The 13,830-nt window shown below is 30.9% G+C and overlaps 1 protein-coding gene across 1 annotated transcript; it reads right to left on the bottom strand.

Annotated features, from left to right (window-relative positions):
• Positions 1-10,181: 10,181 nt before the first annotated feature.
• On the bottom strand, positions 10,182-11,254 carry LOC113869874 (zinc finger protein GIS3-like). Its single transcript, XM_027506378.1, has one exon. It carries the CDS (start codon positions 11,182-11,184, stop codon positions 10,384-10,386), a length of 801 nt encoding a protein of 266 aa, XP_027362179.1. The 5' UTR covers positions 11,185-11,254; the 3' UTR covers positions 10,182-10,383.
• Positions 11,255-13,830: the final 2,576 nt, after the last annotated feature.

Below are 13,830 nucleotides of genomic sequence, written 5' to 3'. Positions count from 1 at the left end.
TTCCTCCCAAGAAAGGAAATGAAAAAACGAAACAAAATTGTGACATACAAATAATATTAGTCAAGTAAGCAATTACAATAATGTTATGCATCCATTCTTTAATTTCATTATTCATCCGTCTCTTAGAACGTCTTAAACGAACAACATGCTACTTGGTGGGGTCATGGACTCGATTGTATGCCCTTCCTTTCCAAATGCTTTGTTGATATTATTAGTGGAGTAACTTTCTAATTTGGGCTTCAATTCAAAAATGATATTTATACCTGCAGAATCTTTATATTTCTGCTACCTTAAATTTTTAATCTCTCGTATCATATCACACCATCTACCTAAATACATAAACGATGTCAACCCTATAGGCGTCACATGTCTCAAATAGCCAATAGGTTATCAACTCTGGACAAAATGTTATGGGGAAAAAAAAAAAAAAGTCAAGACAAAATGTCATAGTAAAATGAAATACAAAATAGCACAATAGACTTTTGCCTACCTAAGAAACTTGGCACCATAAACAGCTTGGAATAATCACAATCTTCACACTAGGACCTTGGCTAACCCATCTTTATTGAAAACAAACATGGCTATGCTTACCCCATGTTAGAAAATAAGCAACATTTAACAATCCAAATTCAAGCCCAACAGGCCATTATGTATTATATATGCCCGAACCTAGACTTGTATGAATCGAATATCGTTTGACCTAAAAAAAAAAAAAAAAAAAAGATGAATCGCATATCGTAAAGATTATTTTGTAGAACCTAGATTTCATGCCTATATCTTGCACATAATGTGGAGTGGATCTGGCCCCATATTAACTATTGAATAATATATCGAGCAACCCACACATACCAAGTAAAAAATTTTCATTCTAATACTTTATCTTCTTTTGTCCTCCATAACTTAAGCATCGTTTATCAGTTTCCAAGTGCACTATCCTCACTTCCCTGTAGTTACCGCAACATTAAGAAGATGATTTTGACCATCATCTGATCAAGACCTACTTACTTATCTAACTTTAATCGTATACTATTAAGTTCAACGTAGTTGTGTGTAATATTAGTAAAATATTTTAGCTACGTAATTTTTATGTGTGTGATAGTATTTATGCACAACAGCAAATTGAGGCTTTCTTAAGAGTTAAAAATAGGTTAGATTTTTTTAGTCGTTATATAACGATATCGGTAAAAAAAAAATCTATTTAAATTAGAAGCATTTCTGATGCTTTACTTAGCTAGTAGATAAATAAATTGCAAAAAAAAAAAAGTTATGCTATTTGTGATGCTTATATGCGCACTAATAAATGGTGACTTAATTTCTTATTTTAACTACTAAGAAAGTATTTTCAATCAAGCCAAATTTATAGTAATAGAACACTTGAAAAATAGCAACTGGAATATACAATAACCATATTCTAATTTACAAACAAAATCTAACCAACAATATATTGAATGCACCATCAAAATCAAAATAAAGTTAAGTTACAAGTTCTAATCTAAGTGTCTAAACTAAATATGGATAAATAATGGTACTAGAAGTCTAATTAAGACAACTCTAAAGATGAATTGTAATATTATCCTTTAAAGTAAAAAAAGTATTGTATTAATTAATTACTGAAACTGTGAATAGGAATACAACACAAAAAAAATTATCAAATGTTTTTACAAAAATCATGCTTCAAAGCATTAATGTTCGTAAAGAAAGTTTAGAATTATTTTATTAAAGGTACAAATGGTAACAGCAATCACATTTCTACATGTATTTATATAAATACTCTCACTAGAAATATCTGTCATCGCTATGCTAGGAGGATGAAACAAATAATATGGTCACACGCATATTAAAGTTTAACATATAATGTTAACTTTATAATAATTAATAAAAAGCTTAATGAATATTAACTAAATGGCTAAACTTAAACTTGATGATGAGTTTGGTTCATTTAGATAAAAATATTAATCTAACTAGAATTTAACTTTTTTTAGTAGGTATATTCTTAATATTGTAGCATTTCTTATGAGAGACATCCCACGTGAATGACGTGTAAATGTACTGCTAGTTCTATTAGTACATGTTTAAAAATATCTTAATATAGATAGAGAGATAGATAGATCTGCGGTGAGTTGGTACCAACTGGGAATGAGTAGATCTACTTTCAGGACTGAGTTCTATCAATACACCGTATCTTCTCAATAGATTGGGATAATTGTTTGAGTAAGCCATATATTATGATAGGCAGTGCCTAGTGATGTGTGATGATATTGATTTCATCACAACTAATTTGTCCCATGCATTCCCAACTCACAGACACCGTCCATCTTGTCCCCTCGTAACCCATGAGCTTCTTTGTATGTTGTATTGCCATAAGAGAAAAATGCTCAAGTGGGGACTGGGAACACACTATCACCATTTTCTCCTACAAAAATGTCATCAAGGATGATGGTTCATATTTTTGGTTGCTTTTGGATAAATTGCTTATCTCAAAATCATGTCACCTTATTACTCAAGCTCTTTTCAGAGAACAATTTTGGGTCCCATCTACATGTTCGTTTGATTTAAAATAAAATCATTAAATACTATTAAAATACATACATAAATTAATTTAAATTGTATATTTTATTAAAATATATATTGTTAATTAAAAATTTAATTTTATATAACAGTAAAACAAACAAGAATTGCATGTCTTTAGAAAATAAAAGCACCTTCCGAACAAGTACAAGAGGAACTTTCAAAGCTAGAAGAGACCTAAAATATTCTGTCTGCAAACTGGCCTGATTTATTGCCCCGCAAATGGTTGTATCTAATTTGATCAATAAGAGCTTTTGGTTTTGGAACCTTTGAAAGACCTAGTGCTAACAGTTATGTACTTATGTTACCTACTTCCTCTGAAGTATGCTATGCATGTCAGAACTTTAAAACATCTAAGCCTTTTTCAGTTATTATGAAAGTAGTTCATATTGCATGGAAGATTGAAAGGTCTTATCTCTGCTTTTAAGTACGAACAGCATAGTGAATAATGAAGTTTGATTGAGGGTATTAAAAAGGCTGTAGCAGGTTCTTTCACATATTCTGTGTTTATGACGTTAGTGAGTTGGGAAGAATGCAGCACCATCGATAAGGGACATGTAAAAGGAAAAGGAAAAGATACAATAATATTAAATAATTAATCTAATATTTTGCTGGGATAAATCCCAAACCCTCTTACAAATAGTACCTATATTAACTTCAAGAAGACAGTTGCAAATATCTTCTTTATTAAAAGGTAAATATATAAAAAAAAAGCTACAACTCATCCTTTAGCATAGTCTTTAGTCTGAAATCTTGACACGTTACGCTTCGTTTGGTTGTGCAGAAATGGACGGCTGAAATGGGATGCCATGAAATAGACTGGTAATGTAACATTTCTGTAGTTTGGTTTAACTGCCAAAAAAAAAAACAAAGGTGAAATGAAATTTTTCAATGCGATCCACAGGTTACATTTCCTCGCAGATGATCCGGGAAATGCAACTCTTCATTGCAATATTATTTTTGTCTGATTTATTAAATAATATTTATATAATGATGAAAAATATTCTAAAAAATATTCATTTCATTAAAACAATCACAACAGTTCATTTATCTTAAATCTTTCTTTGGTTGGATGGAAGGAAATGGGAGATGAAAAAATTTAAAATAAAAAAAATGAAAAGTAAAATGTTTAAATTTTTGTTTCTAAAGCAACTTTTTATTTCTCTTTTCAACGGCCTAGAAGACTCGATATAAATTCAATTTTGTGGCTTAAAGGTTGAACGATTTCTTATTAGTTGCATCATTTAACTACTTATTTTCTCTCCCAGGGTGATGACCAAGCCAATGCTTATAATTAATATTGGTAATGCTTTTCAATCTTGAACCAGGTCCTATAAATTTAGAGAGAGAAATTTTTCAGATGAGATCCTCTTCTATTACAGCGGAATTTAGACCGTCCAATTCAATTTTCACTTAAACGAATATACCCCGCCCTTGACTTGTAGACCATCCATACAAAAAGAAGGTCATCCTTGAAGAAAGAAATGACTCTCCAACTTGAACAGTCTTATGGTTAGGAACCTTCTTCAAACCCTTAAAGAACTCCTCAACCTTCTTCGTAAGATTCTTGCTTGCACCATCCTCATTCTCCTAAAAAAAAAAAACCAACTTGTCATCACCACCCCCAACCTCATCCTTCTTCCCCTTACTACCAACTCTCTTCCTACGTACCCTTCCCCTTCTTCCCAACTTCATTTTCATTTGAATTTGACTGTCACGGATGAAGAAAAGCGAGTTTCTGATCGACTCAGCTAGCCAAGCCTAGTTCGGAAGTGGGGTCGTCGGGTTCGGGAGAGGATTGAGAAGGGGTGTCAATGGATTGAATAGGTGGAGGGCGAGTGTGGGAGTTGGATGGACGATTGATGATCATTTCGTAATGGAGAGGGTATGGGGTGGGGTTGGTTGAGAAAGGTTTTGATGTTATGAGGTATGAAGAGAAGGGTCTTGAAATTGAAGTTGAAGGAGGGAGCATTAGCAAGTGTCTCTCACTGTGACTCAGCAAACCCAATCACGCAGAATGGGAGAAGAAAAAGGAGGAAAATGTTGATTTCAGCATTTCCAATCAAGTGCTAGTGCTAGTGCCCAGTGCAATGTTTGTGTATTTTGTGCTTCCCTGTGGTGCGGAGTGAATGAGTTAAGGAAGTGAACGTGGAAAGTGGACGATGACAAGGGTGTACAACTTAGTCCTACCATGCCATGACGGAAGAGGATCTAAATTCAAATTTTTTATAGGTTGATTAAATTAGTAACTGAACAAAGTAGCGTTAAGGTGCCATAGATATGAAGACATAAGCTATTCTCACGGATGAGCTTTGTGGAAAGCTATAGCTATATAGAGTAGCTTGCTAGGTAGGCGCCACCAGTTAATTAGTTGATGATAAATGGAACTCATACACATATTCAATAGATACAAATGACCTAATTAAGCAACACACTTAATCCTTTCCTTGTGTCAATTACTTTTCGAAACTTATAGCGCTTGTTAATATTTAATGCTTTATGAAGAGTTGTGTAACTTTACATTACTAAAAAGAATGAGTAAATTTTAAAACTTTTTTTTCTTTCTTTCAAATTTTACACCTTTTTAAGGTGCATTGTGATGGATACATATAGATAAATAACTTCTAATTAATATATGACTTATTGGATCAATTATTAATTGAATTTTACATTATAAATTTAAAATTTCATTCTCAAATATATAGGCACTTTTTATCCTGCTTTTTTTATGACATGTAACTCTATCATTATTTAATACTTATTTGTATGTTTGTTAAAATTCTCAGCACAGTAATTAGTTTAAAAAATTATTTTACATTAATTTTTTCTCAAATCTTAGTTTTAATTATTTTAAATTTTATATGAATTTTTTTTTTGTTTCATATCTCTATGTATAAATTCAAATAACTAGTTTTTTTTTAATTTAGAATTTTCTTAAATACTTATTACTTACACTATTTATTCATTTCAATTAATTACAAATATTCATTTTATAATTTACATATATTTTTAATTTATATTTTAAAATTTTACTTAATTTAAAAATATATTATTGGTGGTATAAAAAAATTCTTCATCTGGTTGAACTAGGTTGTATAACATTTGCAACATACTGACAATATAACCAGCTAATATCTTCCCAATCCACACGCTCATTACGTTACGGATATGTGGTAGCCAATCAATTTCTAAATTTGTGCGAAAGAAATGGAAGAAAATTATAGTCTTAGTCAGCTTCCAACTCTTGCAATGTCCCTTTACATATTACTTGTGAAATCCTTATTGACCAATAGTGGGAAAACTATAGCACGCATAAATAGAGACTTTTCAAGGCACCGATTTATATAAAATTAAACACACCGTGGTTTCGTTTGTTATTGGTTATTATACATATATAATACACTGAATGTGATGGTTGAACCATCTCTCTTAAACTTCTCTATCTAGTTCAAGCCAATTTTAATGAATAAAGAAAATTGACAACCTCACTAAGAAAGAAATTCCGTAGTCCCAACATGTCAGAAGAAAGCTAATTTAATTGTCAAACATGTCAAAACTTAATCAGACCCCTAATTGGATTGTGGTGACTATCAATTGAAAAGATGGATTAACTTTATTTTTTTGTTCAATTGCCCAATATTTGGTTTTTGCTATTAAAGGATGAAAACTTTATCAAGAAAGCTTCACTGGAGAGGGACTTGCATGGATGCGTGAACCGTTTGTGTTAGTTCCATGTATATAAGTGCCCAATTCAGAATTAGTATTGCGTTAATTCGATGAGGTAAAGGTGTGGGAATAAGCTAGATTTTCTTAGCTCCTTTCCTTACCAACCACAGGGTGAACGTACTAAAATGTCAAAAAGTTCAAAAGAAGGAACAAACTTTTTCCCAACTGCTTAAGTTTTCAAATATATCATTATGCTTCTAAACCATGACCATGAGCCATCCTTTTCGTTCTTGCACAAATCAAACCAAAACTACCAAGAGGTTTCAAACCTGCAAATTAAGGGAAAAGAAAAAGCATCCTTTATGGGAACCAACTCCACCTGTATTCAACTAAGATAGAAACCAAGTCTGTGGTTAATAAGCTAGGCAGATGATATCATCCACATTAATTTTTAACAATTAAAGTAGCCAAATCTTCCTTTCTGGGTTGGACATGTTTGTATCAAAGATCTCAATAATGGATTGCAAAAGCACCGACCCTGTGTTATTATAATTCCATTATTAAATATTTATTAAATTTCTTGACTTAACTTTAAGTTGGGAAAGGACAAAGAAGAAGAATTTGTGTATACCACCTGTCACCATGTCTCTTTCAAGCTTACCCAGCCCTCTCTCTCTCTCTCTCTCTCCCCCTATTGATTTTTGCTTATATTATATATTTTTCTGAAAGTACACATACATTTTAAATTAGTGTCTATTTAAATTTTATTCGTTCTTAGATTTTAAAGATTATTATAGACAAAATAAAAATGAAATATTTTTATGGATTGAAATCATATTTGAGCGATTTGTTTTTGTGAAATGTTAAGAAATTTGAAAGGGAGAAGAGTTACACAAGAAAATCCTAGACATTTTGTTGTTTGTTGGCATATTTACACAAGAAAATGCAGTCATCCCCTTAATTTATGGGTATAATATTTATGAAAAATGCTATAAATGGAATGATTCCAAACGTTTCGCTCCAATGCATTAGGTCTCTCTATTCATCCTTTTAGTGGATGCAGGTAAGGTTTGTCTTGCCCACAAGTCTCTTCAAAATGAGAAGCTAGCTACTCTGTGTACCATCTTCTCAACAAATTAAATACTCTCTATCTATCAGCCTCCTTGTCTTTAGACATCAACCTACTGATTAGATATCAAGGTTAATAAGTGAATTGTGGGAGACAATGAAAGATTATGGCGTTAGCCTCAAGCTCTTTACTTTTAATAGCCTCATATCCAATCAAATTGAACATTTCCAAACACAGAAAATGGTCAGCATATTACTGGTCCCACATTCTAACTCCTAGTCAAGATGAAAAGAAGGCACCAACAAACCGTCCAAGGGTTAGTTGGAGCTTTTAGAGTCTAGAAATCTTGCAATGATATATGTCACCTTCTTTGAGAGGCAAAAAGATCTTATAAATCTATTGGGGAAATTATGGAAATTAAATCAATCTTCATCTCAAGATTCTCGTTCTTTATTTTTATTTTATTTCTTGTCTGGGTTAATGTCATTCAAGCAAATTAACTAATAACGAATTAGAAATTAGGGATCATGCTATTTACTTTTTCAACATCTGAAAACAATCAATTATATTAATATTCATGATATACACAACATCTTGTCAAAGGATTACATAACGGTAGCGATACATTCTTTCTAAAACACTTCTATAGATTTTATTTTATTTTTTATATTTCTAATTTAATATTCTCTCTTATATTTTTACAGTTTTAATAAATTTTAGTTCATAATTAAAAAAGTATATTAAATAAATATGTGTTTATATAAGTCATCAATGATATATTACAACATACATAGTTCTTCTATTCTTATTTATAACAAATTATAAATATTTTTTCATCTAGATCATAAAAAAATAAAAAATAAATAGATTGATTAATTTTCTTATATTAATATTTAATATAAGTTTTGTATTAATGAGATACTCATTTATTATTGTGAATATATATTTTTTATTTACTTAATATATAAATCATTTATTTAATTATTTATTGTTATGATTTTTTAAAATATAAATACTTTTATTACTTTTGAATTAATTATCTCTTTACTGTAAATAAGATTAAAAAGAACGATTGAATCAACTAGTAGAAATTTTTTTTAGCTTAACTTAAAGTTTTGAGAATTAATTAATAAAAAGCCTTCCAATTTAACTTGAAGTCTTGAATTTAAATTTCAATGAATATAAATGTTTGAAATTTATTTTTTCTCTATTAAAAATATAATATAACATATATTAGTTTATGAGATGTGCACCCCATATTCATCATCAAATTTCTTGTAAACAAATTTGAGCATCAATTGATTTTATTTTATTTTTGATAAAAGCTTTGGCTTTGTTAAGTCTCTTAATTATTATATTTATGTTTTCTTACAATTTTATTTTGTGTCTATTGAAATCATATATATAACAAAATTTACTTCTCATTTCTTGTGAAGTGAAATTACTTTTACACGCTTTATTTTTCTTTCTTAATCTTTGTGTTTTCCTCTTTTGTAACGCATGTTTTTGAAATAATATATCAAACTATATTAATAATCATTCATTCAAAATAGATTTATACGCTTCCTTAATTGTTTATTCGAGTCTCCGATTTTCTTTCAACAATATATATAATGATTATCTACAATCTTTACCGTGAAACTTGGAATGATTACACCTCATATATGATAAATAAAACAGTGTCATAACTATTAAGGTTATAAAACAATTGTTCCTTATGCCTCTGGTCAATAATTGATTTAGAGATGTAACTTAGGCGAGCACGAGATTCTTCTTGGTAGACTGGAGATGAAAGTATTTATGAAACTATGATCAGTTGAATTATATAAGTTCGTCGCACTAGATAATATTTTAAAATGAGATTGCTGAAAGTGTAATGTACTTTAGCATGTGACTTTATAAAAATTTTATGTGACTTCTATGACTTTATAAGATGTCATTTATTTTAATTTTAATGTCAATGAAAATTATTGTAGAAAAAAACTAGGGTCAATTTTAGATTAAGTTATAGTGTATGAGAGTATTATAACTGTAAAATTCTATTGTTGTAAGACTCTTTTTCTTATAAATGGTTGTTGAAAATTTTATCTAAATTGAATTAATTAAATGCACTTCATAATATATTTTATAGAATGAGCAATTTATAAATTGGATTTAAGTAAATAAAATTTTATAAAGTTAATAATTAAAATAAATATTTTATAAAATTGTCAGAAAATAAAATAACAATACTTATTCGTTAGCCGTTACTGTTACTAGCACTTATTTATGTTAACCGTTTATCAATGAACCTGTAGGTTTTAGTAAAGCCGAAGGACAACACAATACATGCAAAGGCATTAAGCATATTCTGGTACTTTTTTATTTTTCTTCCATTTTCACCTCAAAGTTGACTAATTTAATTAGCCGTAAAATATGTAAATTTAAAATTGTGTACTGTAAGAAATTTCGGCAGAAAATTCAAACAAATGGGAGATATTTTCATATTAATTGTAACATGACAAGCCCTACCCCCTTTATTTTTGTCTAATGACATGTCCAACCTGTCTTAACAGTTTTGACCTCTATATAGTAATTTAAGGAAAGGAAAATCAAAGAAAGAACAAACATACATTATTGATATCTGAGTACACATTTGCCCAATAAAAGTATTGGAAATTTTCCAATATAAACTTGCTGAAAAATTAAATTTTACGCATTTAGTTTCATTAATCACTTTCTTAGCGTTTTCTTTTTTTGTCAGATAAACATAATTATATCAAAAGTATCAACATATAAATGGTGATAGGTCCTGTACAAAATTTGAATGATACTAATTAGAGAAAAAAGTTGGAGGAGTTAGTGTATGTGGCCAATGAGCAAAACATGACTGCAATTCATGCCAAGAGAAATCAGTTGCTTGAGAGGGGAAAAATAATAATAATAAACAAATAAATGTAGAAAAATGTACAAGATGTGAAGGGTAGGCAGCAGCCACACATGCCCTGTATGCGGCGCTTAAAGCTTCATCTTGAAATGGCTACATCATCATTCATTTACACTCATTTCCAAACGGAGCCGATCAAAGCCGAGCCGTGCCGTCACGGCGGAGCAAGGCTAAGGTGCAAGTCCAAGCCGAAACCATCATCAAAATTGGGCCCCACATCTCCTTTAGATAACCTACTCAGAGATGGCCCATCAACCCTCCCATAGTGGGCCCGAGCCTGTACTTGCGAGCCCATCGTTGACAATGCGGACGATGAATCCCCTGCTCCGCCAGCGTACGGCAAAACCCCTGCACCTGCGGATCTCGTACCCGTTAAAATGCTATAGTTATTACTAACCCCGTTACAGGTACTGATGCTGCTGCCGTTGCTATTGTTCGCCGAAGGGAACACGCAACCGTGTGAAACCGACACGTGGAAGGGAGGAGGCGCCGCACGTGGCGGCATGTAGACCCACGACGGCGCCGCCGCCGGAACCACCACGGGCCCCGGCGAGGCCAGCAGGTGCGGCGGCGGGGCGAAGGCAGAGATGATCGGGTTCCGAACGAACGAAACGGCGGCGTTTCGAGTGGCTTGTAATTGCGCTCGTTTGAGTTGTTGCCTCTCCTTCTTGTGCGCGTTTTGGTGTCCACCGAGCGCTTGCGAGTTCGCGAACTCTCGGCAGCAGTACTGGCACTCGTATTTCCGGTCGCCGGAGGAAGGGGGAAATCCGGCGGAGCCGCCGTCTCCTCCGCCGGAATCCGGTGATGCAGCTTTGACAGCCGAGTCGGACGCGTCTTCGAGTGCTACTGCTTCGGCTTCGTCGTCGACGTCGTGGACGCTGAAGCCGAAGAGTTTTAAGCACGTGGGGGAATTGGGGTTTATTCTTTTAGTGTGGCCGTGGATTTGGTCCTCCATGGGCTTGTGTTGTAAGATCGATCGGTTATGGGAGAGTGAGACAAGGAGGTAGAACTGGTGTGTGTGTTTCGATATTAAGGTGTTTGTTCCGTGTTTGGGGTCTATTTATACATGGGATTTTGACGATAAATAAAATAAAAATGTAGGAGACACTGAAAAGGGTAAGAGAGAGAGAGTGAGAGAGAGAAGAAGGGGTTTTTGCGGACATCCCAATGAGAAGAAAGTGTGTGAAAATATGGAACACGACCCAAGAACACCCCCACAGGGGACCCAAAGGGATTGCAAGTGTCTCTCTGGCAGTTTCATTTCCATTTGCCTTTTTATGTGTTTGTTAAGAAACTACAATTTTGAAAGGTGGCTTTGCCTTTCTTCATTTTCATTAGCCTTTCACTTGTTTGACTCGTGAACAGTTCCGAATTAAAGAAATTAGACATTTTGTTTTATTAATTACTATTTTTGTGTTGTGATTATTATTATATTGTAATAAAATCAAGACGAGGATTGAGAATGTGATGCATGTGATAGGAGTATGGGACGGGTTTGAAAGTCCTATAAAACAAAATGATTGGCTTTGGATCAGAGCCATATAACATTCTTTTTTCTGCTTCACACGATTCTTACACATATACGTACAAGCCACTAGTACATAAATTATGCATTTGTGTATCATGCAAGTAGCTGGTTTGACCAGAAACTCTCCAAGTCTCAACCAATTAACTCATTTTGATGGGTTATGTATTAGCAGCATCAAAGCCATTAAATAGCGGATTAACTCATTCTAAATTTAATGGTCAATTGGACCCATCCCTTCATTTGTTTATCATCCCAAGCCATCAAGGACTGTTAATTAATTTGATTATCCAACCAACAACTGGAAAGTATGAGACATTGGAGGCTCCCTTAATGCTATTAGGTTAGAAAATTAAGCATGGATGTTTCTGTGACACTTGCGTGCTCCACTCTTTTGATGCATTTGAACTTGGTATAAGTGGCCAATCACGAGCTTACCAGATTGTTTGATCAACTAATTAATAAACATTTGCTAAAGTAAGAATCTAACTCAAACCTCGGCGCATACAGTGTCTGTTCCACTTCATTTCGGACACGTACATCTACCTCTCTACAATGCCCATGCTACCTTATATTCATATATTTTTTTTAAATTCATACAAAATAAGTTCCGCACATATAAGATCTTGAATTTAAACTTTTACGCTTAATAAATTTTTATATAATGATTGATTTGAAGGTTATTATTAAGTTGATCTGAATTAATATTTTATTATATTACTTTATTATAATAGTTGTTGTATTTTTACAATATAAATAAATATTAAATTTTGAATAGCATAAATACAAATGTTTAAATTATATAAAATTTAATATATATTATCATAAATATAATGAGATAATTTAGTGATTAAATTAATTAATCTTATGATTTTTAAAATTATTAAAAATTATAAATATCTAAGTTCGTATCTTAAATTTTATGGATATATTATAATTATTGTTAAATAACGAGTATTTTGTAATTATTTTCATTAGCTCATCTCACAAATTTAGTCTAGTTCGATATTAATTTTATGGGGTTTGATTTTTAAAAATTATTTATGATTAGATTATTTCAAGTTATCCCAATCTGGCCCAGTTTTGTCTATTCTTTTAAATTTTATACATTTAAAAATATTTTTTATTAATAACATTTAAGCCTTAATAAATAATATTTTGTATATCATAATTTTAAATTTATATTGATCTTATATATATATATATATATATATATATATCTCATAAAATATATTATATTTTTAATTTTATACTTCATTATTGCTATTATTTAACTATATATAATATTAAAATCAGTATATTTTTATCAATAATTAAGTTAACTCGATCTTCTTCCCTATATTATCAGGTTTTGATTAAGTTAATGTTTTTTTTTTTTTTTTGGCTTCATCAGGTTGAGTTAGTTCAAAGAAAAAGATTTTTTGGGCTGAATATGGTTAAAGAAAAATCCATCTTGATCCGTCCCACATACACACCTAATTTTCTTTTTTCTTTTTTAAAAAAGACATTTGACATCTTTTTAGTAATGTATATACTCATAAAGATAAATATAAAAAAAATCTAAAAATAATATACATTACTACAAAGACTTGTTTCTTTAGTTAAAAGTTTATTAAAATAACACTTTTTAGTGAAATAGCTGAAACAATAGCTATTAAGCTATCGATATTAGTGTTTTTTATTTTCAGTTACTAACTGAAAGTGATATTAATATTTTTAAATATTTTTTTACTCATTCAAATTCTTAAACCTTAATTTCTTTATTTTATTAAATAGGAAAAAATGTCACAAATAATAATAAAAAAAAATTCACAGCATTCATTATTTTAATTTCAAAAATAATAATTTGTTAATGTTTGGAGAAGAATTTAATAAAGTCATTAAATTTTTTATAATAAAATTTTTATGATTAAAAATAAAATTAAAAACTTATTATCTTAATTTAAAGATATTAACTGATTTTAAATAAATTAAAATATATAATTATTAAATTTAAAATTTCTTCCATTAAGTTATGATATCCTTATTTATTATTTCGTATTTATTAATTATTTTAATAGTTAATTTTATCAAACA

Source organism: Abrus precatorius, unplaced genomic scaffold (genome assembly GCF_003935025.1).
Source record: "Abrus precatorius isolate BTA unplaced genomic scaffold, Abrus_2018 Scaffold6, whole genome shotgun sequence".
Lineage (NCBI taxonomy): Eukaryota > Viridiplantae > Streptophyta > Magnoliopsida > Fabales > Fabaceae > Abrus > Abrus precatorius.
Note: the sequence above shows the minus strand (reverse complement) of the source record. Positions and strands in the feature narration are given on the sequence as shown.

What these genes read in the sequence shown, in the direction of transcription:
- LOC113869874 (XM_027506378.1), bottom strand. Translation starts at nt 11,184, where the DNA reads ATGGAGGACCAAATCCACGGCCACACTAAAAGAATAAACCCCAATTCC.